At 46.4% G+C, this 26,058-nt stretch overlaps 1 protein-coding gene and 1 long non-coding RNA gene across 5 annotated transcripts in view; one reads left to right on the plus strand and one right to left on the minus strand.

The window, feature by feature from the left end:
• On the minus strand, positions 1 to 16,872 carry GALR1 (galanin receptor 1). 4 transcript variants are annotated; one of them, XM_085017564.1, is made up of 4 exons: positions 16,698 to 16,872; positions 15,686 to 16,075; positions 11,098 to 11,163; positions 1 to 4,144 (listed from the first exon to the last, which is right to left on the minus strand). In XM_085017564.1, the coding sequence occupies exons 2-4, from the start codon at positions 15,995 to 15,997 to the stop codon at positions 3,827 to 3,829; spliced, it is 696 nt and encodes a 231-aa protein (XP_084873690.1). In that variant the 5' UTR covers positions 15,998 to 16,075; positions 16,698 to 16,872; the 3' UTR covers positions 1 to 3,826. The 4 variants fall into 4 exon arrangements, with proteins under 4 accessions (XP_084873690.1, XP_003480474.1, XP_084873675.1 ...); XM_003480426.5 differs by lacking the exon at positions 16,698 to 16,872 and having other exon boundaries at positions 15,686 to 16,600; XM_085017549.1 differs by lacking the exon at positions 16,698 to 16,872 and having other exon boundaries at positions 15,992 to 16,501.
• Positions 15,948 to 26,058, plus strand: part of LOC146406815 (uncharacterized) — a 16,873-nt gene continuing 6,762 nt past the window's right edge. Inside the window, exon 1 of the long non-coding RNA XR_014840749.1 lies at positions 15,948 to 16,052. This is a non-coding gene — a long non-coding RNA (uncharacterized LOC146406815). The remainder of the gene's footprint in view (positions 16,053 to 26,058) is intronic.

Here is a 26,058-nt window from a genome sequence, read left to right on the forward strand (position 1 = left end):
TGGATGACATAGACCTTTAATCTTCAATGATACATTACATTGCAATCTGAAGGCAAACTAAAGCAAAACTCTGGCGGAACTGGAGAGGAGAAACGTGGAGCCCACTCCCCCTTCAGCCCCTTTCCCCAACTCCTCCTCCTCAGCCAATGGTCTTGCAGGACACCTATGGATGTCCCAGGCTCCAAGGAGCAGGCTCTGTGGCCAACACAGATGATGCTCTGTGATTTCTTGGAAATCCAGTGAACCTTTAGGGATCTGGCACAGCCCACGACATTCTGAAGGCCTTCCCATTATTCTATCCCATGCAGAAGAAAGGATTCTATGCATGTTTTCCTAGAGTCTGATACTTACTTCCAGTCATGACCAAGCCCCGGGCTTCATTTGCTACATCAGCTGTGGGTCACAGGGGCACCTCACCCCACAGACCCAAACTGTTCCCTCCACATTTGCCTCCATTGTCTTTGTGGGGCCCAGAGGTCTGCTCTCCACCAGCTCAGACACTGATGCAGCCTGAAATACACGCTCATATCAGGCTCAGCTAATTCTCCGCCAGCACCAGTTCCCAGAGTATCTGCATTTCTGCCCACCATGGGGCATGTATCAGTGGGTTAAGGATCCAATGTTGCCACAAGCTGTGGTGTAGGTTGCAAACTCGGCTCAGATCTGGCATTGCTGTGGCTGTGCTGTAGGCTGTCACCTGCAGCTCTGATTTGAAGACCCCTAGCCTGGGAACTTCTATATAGTGCAAGTGTAGCCCTGAAAAAAATGTTGCATATTAAGTTACTTGTCAAGCAGTTGTCAATGACTTGTTTATCTGATGACATATTTATTTCAAAATTCCGTATGCAGTTAGATTAGGTGGTCTAAAATGCTGATAGTCACTGTGCAACTCATGCAATTCAGACACCTCCTCTCCACTGGACCCCATATCCCTGCGGGGAAAGAGGAATTTCACTGCCGTATCTGTCAGAGTGAGGAAACTTTGGTAGAAGAAGGTGACAACAGAGGCACAGGGTTGGGGGCACTGGAGGAGGGAGAACGATGGTTTGAGTCACTGTGTGCAGTGAAGCAATTCATCCACAGCACAAATATTTCCCTAAGATACTCAGAAAATGGCCTCAGCCCCTTACCACTGAGCACAATTGTGACCAATACAGCAGAGAGACCCCTGGGAACACAGGACAAGAAAGTCTCCTGCACAGCGTGCAGGAAACCAAAGTGCTTACTTATGAAATTGAAACAACCAGCACACCCACTACTTAAATATTCCAGAGCTGCCTCCTTGTGTGAAAGCAAACGGCCCAGAAAAATAACAGCTGCCTTGGGGCACCGAGGCAGCCAAACCTAAGGAGAAATCATCAGTTTTCTTTGAAGTTCACTAAAAAACAAGGCTTTCCAGCAGCCTGGCTTCAAACGCGCACCGGATGTCTCTCCTCGAATCTGGTGACTGGTGTTGGGGTGGGAGGCCTCAGTTATTCAGTGAAGAAAGAGAAGGTGCTTCTTTCTGAACTGGTCCCGTTAATGACACAGGAGGAATGCAGAGCCCAGGAAGCAGATGGCCGGCAAGTTCATAGCCTCCTCAACCCCTGGCTGGTAATGAAATCCTTGTGGCATTGAAGTCCTGGAACTCCTCACCCAGGAAGCATCACCACCTACTAGGCTTCTACATCTTTGGAGACCAACCCCCAGCAAAGTCTGTGACAGGGGCTGGCAATCAAAGCTCTGAACACAAGGAACAGATTAAAATGACACTGAGCAGAAAGAATATCCTCTCTAACTATAAAACGAAGCGATCTGAATTTACACTCGGCACACCTGGATTCGGCAAGTCCATCACTGCAGGGCTGTGCCTCCAGCGTCTCGCCCCCACCAGAAACATCTGGGAGGAACCAAGATTTAATGGGCAAAGACTTCTGAGAAAATAGCAATATTCACCACTGTATTTGCTTTAATACTCCATTCGTGTGCATAGGAATCAGAAGGGGGAAACACGAGAACAGCTCTGGTGCAGGAAATCACTGCCTTCCCCCATGCAATCCCAGAGGCAACCAGGAGGCACAGCTTCCTGCAGTTGTGCAAGTTCACACACACAGAGGCTGTCTTGCATTGCCAGTGGCAGCTCAAGTTTCGAAAAGCACATGAGGTATCACCAATGGGATAAAGCGTTTCTGCTGCTATATCCAGCTGTATCTGAATAAAGTGCAAACAATTTTCCATGCAAAGGACATATGCTGTTCTTTAAAATACACACACATATACAGAACTTTTTCCCTGGGCATCAAACGGAAAAGCTGATGAGGTCCCATCCTCTCTGACCATTTGCTCTTCTCCTGTCCAGAGAAGTGTTTATACCGTGGCAGATGTAAACGCTGTTTGCTGGAGGAATACAATTAGTGAAAATAAATTCATGAACGAGAGAAGTAAACATGCAACGGCTTCCATCAAGTTGGGTTTTTTGATCTAAAATTAAATGTTTCACATGAACCACCGATTGGACACAGATGCATATTACACAAAAGTTTTTTTTTTTTAAAAATGGTGTGCTTTTGTATCATCCTAAAATGTATCAGAGTCTTGCAGTCTGAAAACTATTTTTAATATGGAATTATTTCGTCTTTTCATACCCTTTTCTAGTTGTAAACTTGAATAAATATAAAATTGTCACAAAACTACCCTTGAAACTCAAGTCATGATGATTTGAACACCAAATTAACATTTCCAGATGGAACTATATTTGGGGTAAAAGCATTAGACATTTTTACCAATTTAATGAAAAAAATATGTTTGTCCGAGATAACATATCCCTCGGTATCTCCATTCACAAGACTTGTTTTCTTCAAACCATGTCTGAACCAAACATTTAGTACACTTTCTTCACGTGACTTACTGAATTCTGAATTCATGGGAATTATTTTCTACACATCATCTTCACTGACATTTTTAAAGTTCTCTCTTTTGGGCAGAATTATTTCAAAGCATAGCAAATTACCTTGGCCAAGTACATATATTTATATAATTTTAATGCCCAGTTTCATTCTCAGAAACTCATTCCCAGCTTCCACTTTAGAATAGTTGCAGATGTTGCTTTTCCCAGATATTTTTTCACTCAGCTGTACAAAAACCAAGTTCATAGGAGAGTTTTTATTTGACATCTCGATGGCTAACACCCCAGGATCACAGCTGCAACATCTGTGGACCTCCTGAGATAAACTTAATAGACCTCGTGATCACAGATGGACACGGCACATCTCAGAAGCCCTGTACACTATTTACAACTGGGAGCAAATGTGACCAGTGAAAATAAATTTATTTCCATTGATTAGATGTGTCTCTATGTAAGTGGCCACAAAAATAAAGTTTAGGGAAAACTTTCATGGGTCCATAATCATATCTGAAAACACATACTTTATAACATTACCCTTCATCTAAAAATAGAAGAACTGAAGCATAAACGTATTTTCTAAATAAATTTGCTTCAAAATGTAGGTCACATATATTCCTGACCGTCTTTATAGGTCCTTATTCCTATGATGAATTGAATATATCTCTGGAATTCTCCTGAACTTTCACTTCTTAAGGGGTATAAAAATACATCATTCTCTTTTGTGTGGGGAATAGAAATTAGAAATAAAATAAAATTTAGAAATAATCTCCACTAGACCTAGCGATTTCCATATAAATCAAAGTACTTTTTAAACACAAGTGGAATTTACTTAATATAATCTGAGTGGCTATTAAGTTGTTGCCTTGCCTAATACCTCAATGCATTTTTGTGTGTGTCTCATCCACGTATGGAAATACCACATTAAGAAAAGTCTGTCTTTTTTCACACATGAGTACAATTGGTTGATGGTGGGGTGTCTAGTCGACTTTTATTTTCTTTAGTGTCATGAAGAGGGGATTCCTTGCCAATGTGGCACTTGAATACTTGTTTATAAGCTTTCCTGAAATTTTCCGAGAGGAACGCGTAAATGATGGGATTCACAGAGGAGTTACTGTACGCCAGGCAGTGCGCCGTGATCCTGAAGAGGAAGGAGGCGGGGGTCAGTGGGAAGACCCCAAACTCAGCCCAAAGGTGGATTACGTGGTGTGGCAGCCAGGAAACCCCAAAAACCACGACCACCACCAGAACCGTCTGTGCCGTCTAGAAGAACAGGAAAAAGGAAGGAGAGACCTGGATTATAACAGAAGAGGAACCCAGCACTTTACAGCACCCTATGAGATAAGTTTACGTCAATTTTCACAGAGTAGAGTGAGGATTAAACCTGCTTTCAGTGTCAACCTTCAATTCATATAGTGGGTTTTATACAAAACTTCCTCAGGACTGATCTTATTCCTACTCCATAGGAATAATTCTGTCCTGTATGTGAGATGCATGTGGGTAACAGGAAGCCTGCTTTAGGGTCCTGGGAACAGGAAGGCAGAGACTGAACACTGTAACTTTAAAACCCAGCAAGCTCCGACACGAGGTGCACAGTGGAGCTGTTTCCCAGGGCATCTCAGCTGAGAGCACGAGCCCTGCTCCCAACAGTTGCCTCAACAGACCAGGATAGATGTTAACTTCTCCAGATTGAACACCGACAAAGTTAGACACTGCAACACAGGGGTGCGTGAGTGCAGCCAGAGAGCCGTTTCCAACAGTCGCTGGGCCCATCCCACCAACTCTTCACTTGCAACTTAAGCCCTTCTCTGCTGCTCCTAATTCTGAAACACCTGGAAATCAGAGGCGGGGTTCTTGCCTGTCCGTTGAGATTTCTGCTGAGCAGAGGATGGAAAAAGCTCTCCCCTGAGCAAGGACCTCAGCAGGAGAGGAGACTTTCCCCCTCGCACGTGGGAGCCCACTTCCCTCCTCCCTGCACCTGGGTGCCCTGGACCCCGTTTCCCTCTGCACCTGCTCTGAGCAAACGCCCATACAGCTTCTATGGGCTATAGACCTAAAGGACTGGGATTAAGTCTTAGGACACCTTTTCCTGTTTCTTTGCCACTAGTTAAGCACATGTTGAAAAGCTAACCATGTGATGAACTGAAAACACCATCTCTATGGATTCGAACAAAAGACTGTGGACAATGAACATTTTTTTAACCTAAAAAAAAAAAATAGAAAGTGTGTCAGCTGCTTTCTTCCTTAGAAGGCTGCAGGCTAGGTTTGACTCCCTGGTGGCAGATCCAGGGCCCAGTAGGTGGTACCGGGCACCCTGGCTGACTGCTGGCTGGGTGCCGCCACCACCCCAGGCAGACCCTATCTTGATCCGGGATGTAGATAAGGAAACCAAGGCTTAGCGTGCTTAAGTCAGTGCCTCGTGTCCCATGGCAGGTACAAAGTTAGAGCCAGAGCCTATGGAATCTTCCACCCATCTCTGAACAGCTCTGTCCCAGGGAAAGAACTTCTCACAAGATCTGCCCAGCAGCCTCCAGCCGCACCCACCCCCTCTGCCTGGAGAGCAGAGCCTTTGGGCAGCTCCGTGGGCTCAGGCCTGGAGCGGAATCATTCAGGGCTGCCTGGCTCCCTGTCCTGTGCCAGCGCCCCATTCTCTTCCAGGGCATTTACTCCTTGAAGGGGAAGGGAACACTGAGGACAAGAGAGATGCCTTGGAGCCACCTGCCTGAGATTGGTGCTGCAGCTTGAGCCCAGGTCGTGATCTTGGACATGCAGAGTGGACACGTGACTATCTAAAGCCTTGGTCGTCACACACATCCCAGAGCCAGAGAGTATGGGATCATTGCCCCTGCTCCCAGTCACCACCCTACGGTGACTGTAAGTGCTCCCTGGGGGCTCCCTCCAGAGAGGTGATCCTGACTGGGACATGTGGAGGCAGGAAAGAGGTTGAGAGGATGAGAAAGAGAAGGAGGGAGACTTATTCCTCCTACAACCTCACAGGGATGGAGAATAAGACAGAGCCAAGTGACTGCACAACTAGGTACCCCCACCTGGGAAAGCACAGTCCCCATGTTCTGCAGGACTGCCCCATGTGATAAGGCGCTTTCCCATTATTTCCCAAAAATTAGAATCCTGTGCCCTGCACAGAAGGAGTTAAGACCCCAGCTCTTCCTGCAGGCCAAGAGGCAGCTGACTGACTTGGGGACCAGCTGTCAAAGGGACAGGCTGGAAGCAGGAACCCAGGCAGAGGCAGGAGAGATGCTCAGACTTAGGTCAAGGTCAAGGTCAGGGCAGACATGGAGGGCAGAACCAGAGATGGGAGTTCAGCTCACCATCAGAAGGCGCCATGGATCATGCAAAAGCCTAGGACTGACATGAGCCATAAACCGGTGGTAGGACCTTTGAAGAATGAGGTCGCCTCCCTGGGCCCAGCTTCCTGGCCTGTAAAGAGGATGACCCAACACAAGGACTCCACTGGTCCACTTAAACCTTCACAAGCTCAGGGACAAACCTGAGACTAGGTTTACAGAGGGAAGCCGCCTAGCACGCAACACTCAAACAAGCAATCTTCTCCTGTACATTAAGGGATTGTCCGCCATCCACCCATTATCCATTACTGCAGAGGAGGCATCCCCAGATGATTTAATAAAAACAATCTAGACCTAATTATACCTCCAAATAGAACAGGAAACATCAGCTGTTCTAAGACCAGAAGAACGTCTCTCTACTTCACAAAATGAATACCCTTTGGATATTCCACTTCATTGCTCCTTTTAGGAAGTAAAAACTTTTACAAGTAAAAATTTTTACAAGTGCAAGGCTTAGGGCAGAAATATACCCCAGCAGCCTGGTTTTTTGTTTATTTGTTTGTTTTGTTTTGTTTTGTTTTGGTCTTTTTAGGGCTGCACCCAAAGCATATGAACGTTCTCAGCCTAGGGATCGAATCGGAGCTGTAGCCACTGGCCTACACCACAGCCCAGCGATGCCAGATCTGAGCTGCATCTGTGACCCACACCACAGCTCATGGCAACACCAGATCCTTAACTTGCTGAGCAAGGCCAGGGATCAAACCTGCATCCTCATGGATACTAGTCAGATTCGTTTCCACCGAGCCATGATGGGAACTCCCCTAGTAGCCTATTGATAAGAGCCATTTCTTTGTATCATTGTAGGTCAGTATGGTATATTTTCTACAGAGTGTTTGTGACTGTGCATTTACCCAGGTTCATTCAAAATTTACTTTTTATTTTATCATGTTCACTGGTCTTTTGAATGAGGTTCTTTTTCTTGGTCTACCTGTAGCTCTGAAATGTGACTGGATTACCATTTACAATATAAAAATGAGGAAAGAATACTCAATAGGAACTTATATAAACTGTATCACTTATCAAAGGCCGATCCCCAAGTTTAACACAGTGTCTGTGTAATAGAATATTTGGACTCCCAGCTAAGAATATGTGAGGATTTACTATTTTTTTCTGCCTGTTTCATGTGCACCTCAGCCTATCACAGCTGATGTTCTCTTAGCTGGTACAGGAGCTGGGGCCCTGCAGCCCTCACTGACCCCCACTCCAGCCACAGCAACACGTTAGGTGAGCACACCCCTGGGCACAGCTTCTTTCTCCATCCCCCTTGCAACAGATGCTTGTTACAGGTGCCTCCAGGGCCAGGGGGGTGAGAAGATGTGGGAGGGGATGCAGGAAAGAAGTCCACACCACAAAACACCACTCTTCATTCACTACTGCTTCCAACACCCAACTCAGAAAATACGTGCCTGGAATTTGTTAGCTCAAGGTCAAGAACTGGTCAAAATGCCACACTTGCACTAACAACCCCAAACACAGGTTTCCAGCAGATCAGCACACCCATCATCATGCAGAGCAGAGTTTTATGAAAATTCAGATATCCAGGCCTCATTCCCTGGGGTTCCGCTTCCACAGGTGATGCCAGGGTATCTGCCTTTCTAAATCAGGGGAGTTCCCACTGTGGCTCAGCAGAAACAAAGCTGACTAGTATGCATGAGGACGCAGGCTCGATCCCTGGCTTTGCTCCATGGGTTAAGGATCCAGCATTGCTGTAAGCTGTGATATAGGTCGCAGATGTGGCTCAGATCTGGTGTTGCTGTGACTGTGGCGTAGGCCAGTGGCTACAGCTCCATTTCGACCCCTAGCCTGGGAACCTCCATGTGCTTTGGGTGCAGCCCTAAAAAGACAAAAACAAAAAACAAAACAAAACCAAAAAACCTAAATATCTCAATCAGTGTTTGAAGAACCAGTAAAGAATTACCAAGAAAGTCACAACCAAAGCAAATTATCTCAGCCACTCAATGCAAAGCCAAGGTGTCTTGTCAATACTGACAGCACCTAGGCTGACCCTTGCCTTGTCCTCAGAAAGGCTGGCAAAAGCTGCTTCTTCTCTCCCCCCTTGAAACGTCAAAAGGCAGGAAGAGAAGCCCCTCTGTGGCAAAGGAGGCTATTTTCATCTCTTATAGGCTCATCAGGCTCTATCACAGATAGAGTTATACCCAGGGCATTTATGACCTTCCTCCCTTGTCCGTGGAAAGTACATTATCACAGTCTCACCTTCTGATAGAGCAGAATTATCATTTAAGGTTATGTGCTAGGTCTCTATGCTAATTCTTATACTTGAGGTTGGGTCCTTAATTATTCTGCCTTCTTTCTGTTCCTTATGCTGAAAGTATCCAGAAGATATTAATCTCTCCTCTTCCCGTGAGATGTTCTTTTTCAAGCCATCCGAGACATCTGTTTTCTTGGGTTTTTTCCTTCAAAGCATTTTACTCATAATACATCTAATGGAACTTGGCAGGGAAGAAAAAAGTGAGTAAAAGATGAGAGTGATGGAAAACATTTTGTAAATTGTATAAATGACAGCCCAAAAGCTGGCTGACTCACTTCAAGCCAGAGGGGAGGAAAGAGCAGCTGTTAGAAGAGGCTGGTGGTGGAGAGGGTACCAAGGGCCTCACATCTACTTTCCCATTAGGAGCAGTCACCTAACAGGGTGGCTGTCCCCCTGCAGAGTCTTCTGAATCTGGTTTTAGTATCTGATCTGCCTTGTGCCAAAGCTATTTCTCTGTATCTGGCAGAGCCTGGTATTAATCAAGCAGAGGGCTCTGGGCTGTGATTACTCTTTCATAGTCTTCTATATTTGCCTCCAAACTTGCAGCATGTTTGTGATCAAAGGCCTAACTCTCTGCCCCATGAGCGTGACAGCCTTAGCACTACGGGCATCCCTGTGTGGATGGATCCAGCCCCCAAAGGAGCCCTAAGGCTCAGCTGCTGGGGCCAGGGGCGGGATGGGGGGAACAGGTGCAGCTGAAATGAGCAGACTTTCAAAACTGTATCATACCACCCATTGTCTACCAGCAACTGAATGCACACATGCACCAGGAGCACCTGTCTGAGCCAGGACCTGGGGAAGCACTGCCATGAGCCGGTCCAACCTCCGCCCTCTGTCCTGGATCCTCCACCCTCCTCCTCCATCCCCCCTCTCCTGGACCTTCCTTCTCTCGCTCCTTATCCCCTCTTCCTACCCCACCCCTGAACCTCTGCTAGCCCTTCCCTAGATGCAGGTGCACGCACACACACACACGCACACGCGCACACATACATGCCACCACCAGCACCACACTTTATTTGTTCTATGCAAACAAGGAGGCAATTAAATTTATCCAAAGAGATCCAACATCTGTTCCATGGTTCTTAAAGGTCAGAGGCTGTGGGAATGGAAGAGAAAACCTTCCCTTCTCCCTATGCCAAGACCTCCTCCCATGGCAAGAATTACACTTGCACACACGTGTACAGCATATGCCCACACATGGATACGTACTTACACACACATACCCACACACATATAAAGCCAGTGTCACTGTTAGTCACTCATCTTTACATCTTTGTACTGTAAAACAGAAGCTTTTCTAATCATATCTTACAAGATTTATTTTTATTCTTTTAATCACTTTTTCGTCTCTGGGAATTTCTCCAACACTTTTCAAATACAGAGACTAAAACTAGCCATAACATGTGAATAAGAGCCAGCCAATGCTAAAGAGATCTTTTGTGTCCTTCCTTTCTGGAAGCAGAAAATCTGTGACATCAATCGAGCATGAATCACGTTCCAGGGGTGTCACCTTTGTGGAAGTCCAGCAAACCCCTTCCCTCCCCAAGGACCAGAACCTCCTCAAATACAAGCTCACTTCTGTGCTTTTTAACCAACTGTCTGCCATTTCTTTTCACGGACTCTGGGAACAGCTGTGTTCTAAGCCACATTATTGTTTATAAACAAGGGAAGTCGGGAAGAACGGTGCTTCACATACGTAGAATTTTTTTGAAATAAATATGACTAAACTGTAATTTCTGCAAATTAGGTGTCATTGATCATAATAAACATGGAGAGGGGAAAAACAAGGTATTTTAAGATGTTTGAGTAATATGAGTGGGTAGATCTGTCTGGTTATAAGCTCCTCCTCCCTAACTGCATTGTCTAATAATCTCATTCTACTTTATAAAATCAGAATTGATACAGATATGATCATATGATAAGTTAGCCCTGATGTGTAAAATAGTTTTTCCTGAAAATGTAAACTGTAACAAATCACAGGACGTGAAGTACTATAAGATGAATCAGGAGAAGCTTGCTGAAATCAGGATGCATGGGCCGAGAAAGGCAATTAAAAATGGGCCGAGTTCACCTGAGGTCCGTCCCATCTTTAATTCTCTCCTCTTGGACCAGCATCAGCACAGATCTGAGAGGAAGAGAAGAGAACAGTACATCTGCTTCTGAGGCTTCAAGGAGAGATTAGAAAAACACTCTGGAAAGACCATTAAGGCAGGGCCTTCTGCCATCACATCAGAGCTGGCAAATACACAATAAAATGACTATAGTTTCATGCAAAGTAGGGATCCAGCTACTCTATACTATGTTCCAGTCGACCTAGAACCACCTTCTATAGAGGCTAAGGGTCCCCAAAATACACGTTTTCTCCTTCCAGAGACCTCCACCCACTGTGTCCTGCAGCAAGTCACCCAAAACACCCTCTAAGATGACTTTCCACTTCAACCCTCTGCCTAATGATAGGCTCGCTTCAACTCTGTGCTGAGGAACTGAAATTTCACAGGATGGAGTGGATGTGAGGACAGCTAAGAACAGACATAAACTACACTCTAGCAGTGGCACGTATCACACCAGCCCAGGAATTTTACCTTTTTCTTCGATGCCTCTGATTTCTTTGACATGTTCTTCAACTTTTTATGCAGATGGTTAAGGACCTGAAAAACACAGACTAGTGAAATCGGTTTGCCTCAGACCCACAAATGCATCGTCCATTTTGCACTGATGACTCTTGGCATTCGGAAACGGGGACACCATTGTTTATAAAATCATTCAAACTGGAACTCACAGAAGGTGGCAGAATAATGATTACTATGAATTCCAAGGACATCTGTTTCTCTCATACTGAGAGGCGCCCAGGTGTGGTGCCCAGGTGCCATGTGTGGCTGCAGCATCTGTTTGCAGAGAATTCTGGTGCCAGCAGCCTGAGTTTTTGCCCAGAAAGAGCCACACCACTATCCACACATGCATCCTTGTTGGCCTACTTTCCACCTGGGACTCCCCCAGATTCTGCATTTTAACAATCCCCAGGTCTCTGCTGTATGTCAAATTCTGGAAATGGGGAGATGATACATGAGACCTCCCTCTCATGTATCATCTGATGGGGAAAGGGAGCAAGTGATCGTAGAAAGACAAAATAGTTCTTCCATGGGGCTAGCACTCCCTCTGTTTTCCCTCTGCATACTGCACCATTGCAAGACTCCTTAGAGCGAATCTGAGTCTCTTAGGCCCCCTTTCATCCTTTCTTCTAATCCTACCACTGTGCTATGCTTTTAGATGATTCACACGTGGGGAATCCAGCATCCATGATGCTCAATGGACCATTCAGTGAAGTTCTATAATTAACACACCCATCAAGGGGGCTACCTGGGAGACACTGTCTTCCTTCCTTAGAGAAACCAGTTGTGTCTTCTCTGGCCAATGTAAAGCTCAGAAGAAATGATGTGAGACATTTTGGTTGTACATAAGAACATACAACATAAGCTATACAACAGGGCCAAGACAGTTGTACATATACCATTTCTGATCTGAGTTCATTATGTTCTATCTAAGTGGAAAATCTAAGGAAAATTAGCTCTGGATGACTAAGAGCTTAAGACTGTCTATGGATGGCTCAGTGCTTCTCTCCAAAAAAACTGGAAGCAGTGTTCCAGCCACTTTCCCGCCCCTCTAACACTGCAGCCTGGACATAATTAAATGAGTTGGGCTCATGGTGAAAGCCTGCTCCACCCAACTGGATGCAGCCCCTCTGGGGTCACCAATCACCCCCTGAGAAGCCACGGGATTTACTCACCACGCCCTGAGCCCCCTGCAAGCCAAGCAGCCCTCACTGGGCTGTGAATTTCTAGCTCTAAATTCCCAGCCTGACTGAACCACTTCTCATTGCTCAGAGCGGCTCAGCATCCTGTGCAAGGCAAGCCTCTCAGCTGCTACAGGAACACTTACGATCACGCTCAATGCATTGACCAGCGGTGGGTTTACTGCTCTGCCAACAGGAACTGGGCCATTAAAAGAGAAAGACAGGCAAAGACGGAAGAGAGGCTTTTGCAGGATCAAATGAGGAAGTCTTTCAAGGGGAAGCAGAGGGATGGCAGAGCCCTGCCTGGAGAGGAGGGGCCTGGCAAGGTTCCTGGGGATGGGGAGGGCAGCCTTCCCAGAAGACCACAGGAGAACACTGGTCACTGAAAGCCAGGGACAAGAGGAGAGGTTGCAAAACAAAATCTGAGAGGGAGGCCTGGAGAGGCCTCTGTACAGAAAAGTGGAATGTTGTCTGCTTCTCCACGCTGCCTAGGGGCTACTCATTCCTTCAGCAAGCTCAGGGGATCATACCCCGGGAACTGCAAAATGCCTAAGGAAAGTTGCTGAGTGGTCAATGGAGAGAACACTCAAGTATGTTCCTCTTTGCTCCGTTTCCCCTAAAGAGCCTGCACTGTGATCCACACTGATGACCAAGGTGCATAATGAAGACCTGCTCATCAAAAGAGAAAAAAGCAGGGATCACAATGAGTTATGAGTAGGTTTCCCTGGAAGAGGAAGATGCTGGCACAGTGGCAATGCTCTGATTCTGTGCATTTAGGAGTGTGTTAGGAAGGCCTATACTCAAACCCATGCCAAGGTCATCCTGGGCTTCAGATGTCTCTGGGGACATAGAGGAACTTGGTCGGCGGGCAGGTCAAGAGGACATCCTCATGTGAGACCAGGGAGCGTCCAGGACCAGCATTCCCCCGGAGGAAAAGCGTGGACAAGAACAGCTCCACGGCAGCAGAAGGAGCACCAGAGTCATTCTCCAGCCCACGCCCCATGTTCCCCAGGGGTGTTACGTGCAAAGAACCATCCCAATCAACACTAGGAAGTGCAGAAGTCAACTCTGGAATGGAATTCCTTTGTTAAGTCAAAGAAAGAAAGAAAGAAAAACATTGAAATGTTAGATGCTTTTGATCTTTGCAGTTTTTCATGGTGGCCATCAGATCTGGACGTTGGGGAAACAATGGGTCCTAAATGTAATATTTAAGCAGCAAAATCCTTAATGGATAGTGTTCACTTGACCGCAGAACCAAAGAAAAGCAACCGCCAAGTCATTAAGCCCCACCTATTCAAGCTCTGGCGTGAATTTGCAAATATTACCTTGAATCCAAAAGAAATTTCCAAGTTGTGCCTAAAAGCAAACTATTTCCATGTAAAGAATATCCCAATGATCATGTATTTATTGAATTTTTTTAAAATTTTGCCTGTATATGACTTTTATAACTTCTCAAATGACAGAAATGTAGCCTAGTTAATTCCTAGGAGTTTACCTTGTGGTTTTCCTTAAGACCTAAATTATGTGCCTGAAAGACTTTCAGAAAATGAGGGAAGAATATGCTTCAAGTCTAATACATGTAATTATGAATGAAGAACCAAATATTTTAAGAACCTCTCTAGTCCCAACAACATTCTTGGCCTCCTGGCTCTCAGCAACTTTCCATCCCTCAGCAGACTGAGAATCCCTGCACTAAAATCCTTCCTGCACCATTGACCAGCTTCATAATCTGGGTCACACCTCCAAACCCCTCTTTCCTTATCAATAAAACAAGCACCCCAGCTCCAACCCACTGGGTTGCCTGCAGATTAAATGAGACAGTGCACACATTCAGATCACTGTGCTGTGCAGACCAACCTTTGATGTGCATTTGCAGAAGACCAAATGCATAAACAGGTCATTTGCCAAAGAGCTGAGCTGCAGTTCTTCCCCAATCACCTAGTCTCTACTGCATCTCTTTATACAGAGCCCTTTGAAGCAGGACATTCTTTCAGCTCATATCCAGCAATATGACCTTTTGAAACAGACACAACTCTGCATATGGGGGGGGGGGGGGGAATAAAACCAGGAGGCTTATCTTCAGCATTTCTGGGGGGAGGGCAGGGGGCATTCTATGAATGAATATAAGAAATTGAGAACTATGTCTAGATACTCATGTTGCAACAGAAGAAAGGGTGGGGGAAAAACTGTAATTGTAATGTATACATGTAAGGATAACCTGACCCCCTTGCTGTACAGTGGGAAAATTAAAAGAAAAAAGAAAAAAAAAATGAATGACCTGATTCTTCAGAGCCCTATAGTCACAGCAGTATCCAAAATAGAATGAGAGGCAGAGAGATGAAGATAAAATGGTGGAAATTTCTGAATTTGGCTGCAGAAGCAGGTTCTAAAGGTGATGGTACCGGGCGAGGGTACATCAAGGACAGTGGGCTTCACCGCATGAATCACACACATGATTATTCAGCATAGAATTTCACTCTAACATAAACAAATTGTGTAAAAGCTTAAGACTTTCTGATGAGTATAAAAGCGTCAAAGCCTAGGGTTATTAATGAAAGACAATGTGACTGTGCTGAGCTGGGGGAAGCATTGTGAACCAGGAGGGTAATAGCAAGCTTCCCAATTAGCGGGTGCCAGGGGTAGCTGGACTAGAGGTGTGTGAAAAGTGTTTCTCTAGGATTTTAGAGCTGCTACCTGAATCTCTTAACCCTGTTTGCCCCTTTCTAAAGGGATGGAAACACTGCAGCTAGCTGCAAACCCACCCATCCAAAGCTCTCTGCAGACTCTGCTCAAGACTCCTTGAAGAAATACTGTTTAACCAGTTGGATTTATAACGCCTGATCTGTGTGTAACATAAAATTCAAAGCTCTGTCGCCAGGAGTGTCGGTTTCACAGAGCCTATTCGCCGGCCTCACCCTGTGTCCCCGGGGGAAGGGTGTCCCCCCTCAGGCCCCGGGGGAGGGCTGAAGAAGGGCGCGGACCCTCTCCCACCTCCCCGCTGACTTGCCCTCTGGGTGACGGAGCCTGGTGACCCTGAGACCAGGAGAGGTGATCATCTCGCAGGCTGAGCCGCTAAAACTGCGAGTTTCACCTGCTGAGAAGGTGACTAGCTTAGAGCTAACTGCTGCGGGGGCAGGAAGGATGCCTGGGAAGTGACCTGCAAACTTTCCCTGGCGTCACCTGAACTCCAGGTAACTTTCTGGCGCAGCATCTCAAACCCTAGAGCTCCAGCTGATGCCAGAGCAAATGAGAGTTCTCCGAGCAATCCCTGCGGAAAATTCGACGGAATGGGGACAGAGGGGAGGGGCCCAGGAAGGGGCGCAGAGACCCAGGAGCGACCTCGGGCCTGCCGCCCGCCCGCCCCGCGCCCCTCACCCCACCTTGGCGTAGCAGAAGCAAATGAGCAGGAGCGGCAGCAGGTAGCCGAAGACGAAGGTACACACCACGTAGGCCTTCTTGTGGTGCTGGTTGGGCCACTGCTCCCAGCAGAAGGTCTGGTTGCCGACGCCACGGTGGAAGAGGCGCTGGTGGTAGGCCACCGGGGAGGCCATGGCGATGGACAATGCCCAGATAAAGCCCACGCCCAGCAGCGCGTTGCGGGACACCCGCAGGGAGGAGGAGCGCCGAGAGTGCACGATGGCCACATAGCGGTCCACCGACATCGCCACCAAGGTGAAGATACTGACCAGCATGGACACTGTGAAGAAGTAGTGGATGAACTTGCAGATGAAGGCTCCCAGAACCCAGGTAGGCAGAGCGTACACCGTAGCCTGGAAGGGGATGCAGAAGAGCAGGTAGGCCAGGTCGGCGATGCTCAGGTTGAGGATGAACAGGTTGGTGGTACTGCGCGGCTTCCCCGGCTTGCTGCGCGCCAGCACGGTGATCACCAGGCTGTTGCCCAGCACGCCGAGTGCGAAGATCAGGCCGAAAACCACCAGCGTGATGAAGTTCTCGACGCCGATGCCAAAAAGCGGCCTGGGCTCCAAGGTCGGGGGTTCGGGCCAGCTCTCGTTCCCCTCGCTGAGGTTCCCGGCCGCCAGCTCCATGGCCCACGGGGTCGCCCGGGGCGCGCAGGGAGAGGTGCGGGCCGGGGAAGGAGGGAGCCGGGGGGTCGCGAGATCCCAGCCCTGGCACGCAGAGCGCGAGTTTCCGAGCCTGAGTGTCCCTGACGGGCACGCGCCCGGGAGCCTGTGCCTAGGGGCACCGTCTTTTTGTACGGAGCCGCCGGAGAGGGGACGCGGGCAGAATCTGGACCTTCTCGACCCGGGCAGCTGTCCCAAGAGGCGGGAATCCCCCTACCCAAGCACCACCGCCCGTTGAGTGGCAACAGAGCCGAGGAGGAGGGACCTGCCCGTGCAGCCCTCGGGGTAGAGAACCCTCTCTGCGCCTTACCAGCTCCGAACCCCTGCAGGTCGTTTCTCTCGTCCCGGGAGTGGCTTCGGGCTGCACCTGTTGCTCTGAGCCGCTGCCTTTCCTCGGCGCTTAGGGGCACAGCCCCGCGCGCAGCGACGCACCCACCGTGCGGTCGCTGGAGAGGGCTCCCAGCGCCTCCCAACCTGCCGGCGCCTCTCTACCCTCGCAGTTTTTGGCCAACCGGGCCAGCGCAGTCTGCGCACTCGCGGTGATTGGCAGGTCGTGCTGGGGGGTGGGGGGCGGGGGCTCTCCAGTTGCAATTGGGACTTAGTGAGGGCTCCGCCGGGCTGAAATACGCGCCGCTTGCGGGGGCCTTCCCGTCCCACCGGAAAATGAGGCGCGCTCAGAGACTGGACGGATCCTAAAGGGATGGGTCGCCGCCCACCTCCTCGCTGAGATCAGCTGCGCGCGCTCGCCTCCGCTCGGTGCCGACCTGCCAGCGTCCTGAGAAGGCAGCAGGCTCTTGGTGCGGCACCGCACCGCACCGGCACCGGCCCCTGCCCCGGGCCAGGGAAGCCCGGCGCGCTCAGTGTGCGCTGGGCGGGGAGGCCAGTGGCACGCAGGCCTCCCACCCGTCAACACGTCCATCTCTCTCCCTCCTGGGGCGGCGGTCGGGGAGAGTGCTCCCCCCGCCCTCCAGGAATAAAGCCCAGGAAATTGGTGATTGGCCCTGGTGCTCTCTGGAGTTTTGTAAAATCCCTAATCCCCACTCCCACCCTGCCCACTGCTAGGGAGGAAATAAACAGGAAAGAAAAACAAGCGGACTGTTTTGAGTCTTCTGGATGAACGTGGATGAGACGTAAGGGGAAGGAGTTGTGTTTACATCGCTCAACTTGAGATCATCAGTTTTGACTTGTGTTATCCATCTGAGTGACATAAACAGAAGACTTGTAACATTTGTAAGGTGAAAAGGATGCTTTTAATACCGCTGTTGAGAAATGTGGACCGGCCAACAACAACAAAAAGAGCTGTTTTAAGTCTAGATTATAAATATTATCCTTGTATATAATCTCTCTAGTTCCCAACTAGAGAGCTGAACTTGATTCATTCATTTTCTGTGTTTATATGATTTGTTCATTTTCACTTTCAAGAACCTCAGTATGCTTCCAACCTTCTCCAGATGCTGTCTATTAGGCACCAGACACAATGCACAAAATGCAGAGATGAACAGGGTACAGCGTTCCCTCCAGCAGGTGTTGTAAGGGAAGTGAGGCAAGGCAGACTTTGCGCCGCGAAGTTTGGAAAGTAAGAGCTATATAAGCCCTCTATCTTGCTAGTTTTATTATTCCACTTCATTTCCAGAAAGATTTTGATGCAATTTATTGAACACCTACTATGTACCAAGTACTTTACCTGCATCATTGTTTCATTTAATACTCACAATTCCCTTGCTATATCCACACATAATTCCCAGAGGATGAAACTGAGTTTAAGTAACTTTCTTATCCAAGTACCCTACTAAAGCAAGAATGCCCTTGCCTTTCCTAAGAGGATGCCTGGAAACCTCATTCAGTTGTCTTGCCCCTCAGTGTCACTTTCCTTCCCAAGAGGCTCTCTGACCTATGCATTCAGAGGATAGCCTGTTGGATAGCCTGTTGAATCAAAAGTTGTTTGTCATTAGATTTGGAGAAGAGTTTTCTTATTATGATCTATTTTCAACATAGTTAAAAACAGATATGATGAAACTATATCAAATACTTATATACCCAGCACACAGCATAGAATAATAAAAGAGTAAAAGAATTGAAACCATGTTTATAAACTTCCCCAATCACAACCTCCACCTCCACCTCCTCCCCCATCCCCAGGTCCAGGTAACCTATATGAGTCATCTGTCAGTCATTTACTTATACAATTACAGCACATGCATATGTTCTTAAATAATATACTATGGGGTTTTGCCTTATTTTAATATTGTGTGGTTGGTATTATAGTTCCCTTAAGATGTAATCTGCCTGTTATAACTGTGTATATACCAACCTTCTTTTTTTCTTACTGGCCTGCTCTACCTTCTGCAATCTTCCTGTGTTCTGTGATTTCCAGGTATTTCTTAGAAACAGAACATAACTGAATTACTTTAAAATACAACTTGATAATCTCTAATTTTTTAACTGGTGAATTTAATCTGTTTACATTTATTGTTGTAATAAGTTATTATTAGTCAATGTGGACTTATTTTTAATGCTTTATTTTATACTATTTGTTTCTTTTCCCTCTCTTTTTTTGACTTCTTCAGGATTGAGTCTAAAGATGCAATCACTACTCCCTCTTTTTGGAAGGGGAAGGAATGTAGTCTATTTTTATTCTTTTACTAGTTACCCTTTAGCTTCTGCTATGTGCCCAGAATTGTTTTAGGTTCTAAAGATAGAGCAACCAACAAAGCCAAGTCCCTTCCCTCATGGATCTATTTGATCTTTTATTATAGAGAGAAGATATTAACTTAAATAAAGCTATAATACACCATATGGCAAATCCTATGAAGAAGAAGCCAGGAGAAAGAGTGGGATGATCATAGGGTGCAATTATGTAGTATTCAGGAAATAGGTCTGACATTTCAGCAGGAACCTGAAGGAGGTAAAGAAGAATGCCATTTGTCTTAGTCTGTTCAGAATGCTACAACAAAATTCTATAGACCAGGTGGCTTATAAGCAATGGAAATTTATTTTTCACAGTTCTGGAAGCTGGAAGTTCAGGGTCCAGGCACCTGCAAATCTGGTGCCTGATTTCTGGTTCTTAGATGGCTGCCTTCTTGCTGTGGTCCTAGACGGAGAAGGTTTGAGGACGCTCTAAATGGTCTCTTTCATAAAGGCACTAATCTCATTCCTGGGGCTCCACCCTAAAACCTAATCACCTGCCAAATTCCTCACCTCCTAAGACCTTCACATGGGGGACAGGATTTCAACATATGAGTGAGGGGGCACACAGACATTCAGGTCGCCTTCTGTACATTGAGGGTAGACCATCCTAGTGAGTGAAAAAGCATCAGGCAGGGACATGCTTGAGGGACAAGTACACGTGGCATGTTTGAAGGACAATCACACCTGCATTCCTAGTGTGTAAATAGAAATATCTGGGCATTTTATAAGTCATGATGTCAGAAAAGATCACATGGAGAAAGTGGTAGGGATGCTCCCAGACCTTGGAGATCAAGGAAAGAGCCTTGGGGTTTATTCTGACTCAGACGGAAAACCACCAGGGCACTTCTACCTGCATGTTAGGATCATTGCTCTGCTTTCCAGAACAGACTGCAGAAGAACAGAGAAAGAGAAGGAAGATCAGCAAGGAAGTTTGCATAAATATAGACAACAGGAGGCACCAAGAGCATCAGGAAATTTCAGATTCAGGATATTTGAAAGGTTGAGCCAGCAAGATGTGTGGGTGGGTGGTTTTAAGATGGGAGAGAAGGAGCCAAGAAAGGATGGTCCTAGAGTCTTAGCTGGACATCCAGACAGCCTGGATGGGGGAAATGACATCTGCTGAATCAAGACAAAGAGTAAAAGGAATGGATTTAGAGATGGGGGAAATCTGTTAAACTTTAAATGTTTATTAGACATGGCATGGGTTGGTCTTGAGTCAATGGGAGAGATCAGGGCTGGAACATGGGCTTAGAAGTTACTAAAACCTTCATAATTGATAGAAGGTAAAATCATTTGCTATCATGACCAAACATTATAAACAGGAGGAAGTACAGATCAGTCACCCTTTCTCTTCCCACCTTTCCATTCTCAGTCCTGCTTTGTTGTGCAGTGTTTCAGTCCTTGAATTTCCCCCTTATTAGCCATTATCATTGTTGGGTTACACATCAGTGTCCACCTTATGCAACCAAGTGCTTGCTGATTGACATGTCCACCCTTCTTTGTGCTTTCTTAGGCCTTTGGGGGAGATTGTGTTCCTTCTTCTTGAAGAATATATTTCAACTCTACTAAACTGTTGGTGAGAATGTAAATTGGTACAACCACTATGGAAAACATTATGGAGTGTCCTCAGAAAACTAAGGATAGAGCTATAATATGATCCAGCAATTTGACTCCTGGGCAGCTCACCAGACAAAACTATAATTCAAAAAGACACATGCATCCCTATGTTCAATGCAGCACTATTTACAATAGGACATGGAAACAACCTAAATGTCCATTGATAGAGAAATGGGTAAAGAAGATGTGGTACATAGATACAATGGAATATTAGCCATAAAAAAGAATGAAATAATGCCTTTTGCAGAAACATAGATGGACCTAGAGATTATCATACTAAGTGAAGTGAGTCAGACAGTGAAGTACAAACATCATGATATTGCTTAAATGTGGAATCTAAGAAAAGGACACAAATGAACTTATTTGCAAACAGAAAGAGGCTCACAGACTTTTAAAAAATTATTATTACCAAAGGGGAAAGGTCGGGGAAGGGATGGCCTGGGGGTTTGGATAGGCACATGCGCACTGAGGTATGTGGAATGATTGGCCAAGGGCAACCTGTTGTATAGCACAGGGAACTCTACCTGATATACTGTGATACTCAGTATGGGGAAAGAATCTGAAAATGAATGGATGTGTGTGCATGTATAGCTGAATCACTTTGCTGTACAGCAGAAATTATCACAACATTGTAAATCAACTACACTTCAATAAAACTTTAAAAAATGAAAAAAGAACAGATTTCAAATTTTCCTTTAGTAAGGGCCAGTGATAAAAATTGCTCATTTATTCCTAAAGCTGTGGTTAGCTGGTGCTTGTCATGGACTGTTGGTCGGCCAGAGGGACAGCTCTTGGCTCTCAGCACAGCAAAGAAGTTATTTGACCTTCCTCTGGCTTGTATTTCTGCACTTGAGAAGTCAGCTGCCATGTTATTGCCATTGCTTTGTAGCTCACTTGACTGTTTTCTCCATTTTTAGTATCCTCTCTTTATCATCAGTGTTTTTGATGCTTTTCATTTTCTGTCCTTCTTGGGGTTTATTGAGATTTTGAGGCTGGGGATTAATTTTTTCACTAATTTTGGGAAATCCTCAGCCAGTATCTCTTTAAGTATTGACTTTCTCAAGGTTGGCATCCTCGTCCTGGGTTTCAGAGAGACAGGGCCAATGCCTCGTCACTCTCTGCCTTGGTGTCTCTTCATCGCTTTCTTGTCAGTTCAGTTCCTTTCTTGGCCAATTTGTCAGTTTTCCTTAGGCTCCACAATCCTCTCTTCATCTTCTCCCTTGAGTTCTCATAGATATATTTTTTTAATTCACCAGAACTAGTTTTATAAATTGTTTATTTCTCATCACTCATGTTTCTAATGACTTCTCTATCCTTAGAAATAATAATTACTCAGATATCTGAAACGTGCTAGTTTTATATTCTGCTGAGAGGTGGCCACAGTCCCCTGCAGCTCCTGCTGAAGTCCCGGGCTCTGTCCCACTCTGTGTACCCTGAATTCCCTTTCTGCTCACACTGGGGCCTCCTCAGGACAGCTGTCTGCTCACTCCCGTCATCTTCACAGGGAGGGTGCAAGCTGACCTAGGGCCCCTGCTCCCCTCCCCACCCCAGGACCAGAGAGGAGCACAGCCCCACCTGCTCTTCCACTACAGTGGCCTCTCTGGGCTGCAGGGTCAGATGACATGAGATGACAGTGGCTGTGACACCAGTCCTCTGCCCCCGAGTGAGCCCCAGGTCCTGCCACCCAAGGCTCTCAGCAGGACCAATTCCATTCCATGTGTGGAATTCTTAATCTGACACTGTTGGTACATATTTGGGGTGTGGCTGTCCTGGCAACTGTAAGGTGGTTGCTGTCTTCTAGAGAAAATGCCCTGTGAGGGCATTGTGTAGAAAACCCCTGTTGTGACATGTTTGATCTGCCCAGCATCCCTCACAGGGGTAAGCAGCATCACCTTCACATTCTGTAGCAATCCTGACTGATCCCTCCCACATCCTCATCCAGCACCAGAAAGAGCACCTGTCCATGCTTGGTGGGTCATAAGATGCCAGAGGCTGTGCCCCTCTGGCAAGCCAGGCAGAGAGATCTACACAGGTGAGAACTGCCTTTCTTGCCTTGGGAAGTGCACCCCTTGAGACCACAGATAACAGCCTAGAGAGGAGCCCTGACCGCAGTTCAACAGCTGCTGGATCCAGCCATGTCTGAAGACCAACCAATCACATAACATAATAAACTCCTGTTTTGTTTTGTTCTGTTTTTTTAAGTGAATTTTAGTTCAGTTTCTGAAAATGGCCTGAGATAGACTGCTTCATGGGAGACGTACATAACAGGGCTCAGCTATTTAGATATTTAGCTTAATTTGAGAAGTAAGATCTGTGTTAAAGAGCAGAGGATGTAAAAGCCGATGTACTTTAAATGGGCAGATACTTAAAACCAGTTATTTTTGGTCCATTCTCCAGATTAAAAATTTCCAATTTTTACATTGTTTAACTTTTTGTTCATTTCTCTTTATTCACATTTAAGGTAATCATTATATTTACTCTTAGCATTTCTAAGGAAATCAAGCTCAAAAAATAGTGAGGAGCTACTCAACATTTAATTTAGAAGTCACATCTTTGGAGTTCCCATTGTGGTACAGCAGAAACAAATCTCACTAGTATCCATTAGGACACGAATTTGACCCCAGGCCTCGCTCAGTGGATTAAGGATCCAGTGCTGCCATGAGCCGTGGTGTAGGTTGCAGACGCGGCTCAGATCCCGTGTTACTGTGGCTGTGGCGTAGGCTGGCAGTTGTAGCTCTGATTAGACCCCTGGGAACTTCTATATGCTGCAGGTGCAGCACCCCCCCCCCAAAAAAAAAAAACCCTCCTTGTAAAGAAATTTTTTTCCACTAATGCATTCCTTCATTCATTCATTCACTCCCTGAAGGAAACCACTTGAATCAGTGCACAGTCCCTGCACTGGGAATGAATACAGGCCATTTACATGAAGAAGGGATTACTCTCCATGGATCTTTTACTAAGAAATATTTCTTACTGAATTGTAATAAATACACACCAAAAAAGTGTGCAAACTATAAACTGACAAATTTTCACAAGTTCTTTAATGAAAGCTGTATTCCTAAGCCTCCTGTGAAATGCAAGTCCACCGTGCTAGATGCTGCTGGAAAATCAAAGATGAGAAAAACATGGGCCTTGAAATTAAAGTCATTTGCACGTCTAGAAAATGGCCTGGGTCCTGTGACAGGCAAAACTTAGGTGAGGCGGAAAGCAAAGCATCCTTGAACAATGTCACTGCTACCCTGACACACCCCTTTAACCTCATCAAAAGTGAGCAAAATATTCTTGGAGTTCCCATTATGGCTCAGTGGTTAACAAATCCAACTAGGAACCATGAGGTTGCGGGTTCGATCCCCAGCCTTGCTCAGTGGGTTAAGGATCCGGCATTGCCATGATCTGTGGTGTGGGTCGCAGACACGGCTCAGATCCCGCGTTGCTATGGCTCTGGCATAGGCTAGTGGCTACAGCTCCGATTAGACCCCTAGTCTGGGAACCTCCATATGCCGCAGGAGCGACCCTAGAAAAGGCAAAAAGACAAAAAAAATAAAAATAAAAATAATAAGTGAGCAAAATATACTTGCAATAACTTGGGAGACCATGATGTCATTAGTGAGCTGTCCCTACTCCTGTCTGCTAATGCTCCCGGGGGCAGGGAGTGGGCCAGAAGTCTTTCCAGCATCATTTGATGTGCCCACGATGCCTGTCGCCTGCTGCGGCTCACAGACACTTTCTGGCTAATTATGCTGAGGAAATGCCTCCGAGTCCACTTACATAACTGGAACTCGATGATATCTCACCTTGTTCTTTCTGAAATACACATCTGGCTTCATTATTTTCTTTCTTTAACATCAATTTGCATCCCACTACTTAGAAGGCGTCGTTGGTTTCATTTCTCCAATTCTATCGTAAATGTACTCCTTTAGCCCCTCGGTTCCAGGCTACGCTTCTGTTAAAGCAATTGTGGGGAGCACAGTCCTTCATTTCACCTCAGCACTGAGGAGAAACATCCTCCCCTGGCCTGGATTTCCCTCCATTTCTCTAACACCTAACCCAGGGTCAGGGGTCGGGAGGTGGCCCTTCTGAGAACACTAAGGACATTTGATCTAATGAAGGCAGATCTGCCTGCCATGGAGACAGTGCAGGGTAACCATTTCTGGAACCATCTAAGCTTTAGAGCATTGCCAAATGTGTAGATGTAGCTGTGGCCGCCGACAAAGTGCAGAAGCAGAGGCTGCAAAACTTAGGGTTCTGTTAATCATGTAAAGAGGTCGTATCTCAGAGATGCAAGCCCTTGCGTATTTTGTGGTCTCCTGATCCATTTGTTAAATGAATGAAGACAAGCTTTCAAATAGCCCTACTTGGATCTGTGGGCCATGGGTTTATTTTCCTAAGGGACACAGTGGGTAGAAAGAATACGAGATTCAGGGCCACCATGACATGGTTTTCTGGAAAGACATTTTAGTTGAGAACTTCACTGACAGCCAGCCATCTGCTTAAGTTAAGGAAAATCGTTTCCATCTGCTGTTTTCCTGTATAAATGTTTACCTTCAACATTTTAGGACTTACTGCTCATAAAACCAACTTGAGCTGCACAAAAGGTTTTGTGCACCTGCTTTCACTCAGGTATTGTGAACTTTTCTTATCCCCTCTGCCCAGTTCTGTCATCAATGTGCATTATGCACTCATGGCCCTGTTGTTCTCATGACTTTCAAAATCCTCATCTAGTGGAGATGGTTCCCGAAAAGGACCTGTGTCACTGCTCTCTCTGGTGACAGAGCATGGCCTCGGGTGGGGCTGGGGCATCCCAGAAGGACCACCACACAGGGGTCCCATCTCCGAGCTGCTTTTATTTATTTATTTATTTATTTATTTTTGTCTTTTTGATTTTTCTAGGGCCACTCCCTCCTCATATGGAGGTTCCTAGGCTAAGGGGTCAAATCTGAGCTGCAGCTGCCAGACTACACCACAGCCACAGCAACGCTGGATCCAAGCTATGTCTATGACCTACACCACAGCCACAGCAACGCCGGATCCAAGCCATGTCTATGACCGACACCACAGCTCATGGCAATGCCGGATCCTTAACCCACTGAGCAAGGCCAGGGATTGAACCTGCAACCTCATGGTTCCTAGTTGGATCTGTTAACCACTGAGCCACAACGGGAACTCCTCTGAGCTGCTTTTAAAGATGAGACAAGTGAAGACTACCATGGTCAGGGCAATGTTCACCCCGAAACTTTGGACCAGCCTGTGGCTGTGTCTCCATGGCCCACCCCTCAGCCCACAACACCTTTAAGACATGGGATCAAATTCTCTCATCTTTTCCAATTAAATTTTGCATTTCTGTTCCTTATTCTACTGTTAGAGTC

Source organism: Sus scrofa, chromosome 1 (assembly GCF_054392235.1).
Source record: "Sus scrofa isolate SSC_HxYL_T2T_F1_AM1 chromosome 1, Sscrofa_HxYL_maternal_Yorkshire_Landrace_v2.0, whole genome shotgun sequence".
Classification (NCBI taxonomy): domain Eukaryota; kingdom Metazoa; phylum Chordata; class Mammalia; order Artiodactyla; family Suidae; genus Sus; species Sus scrofa.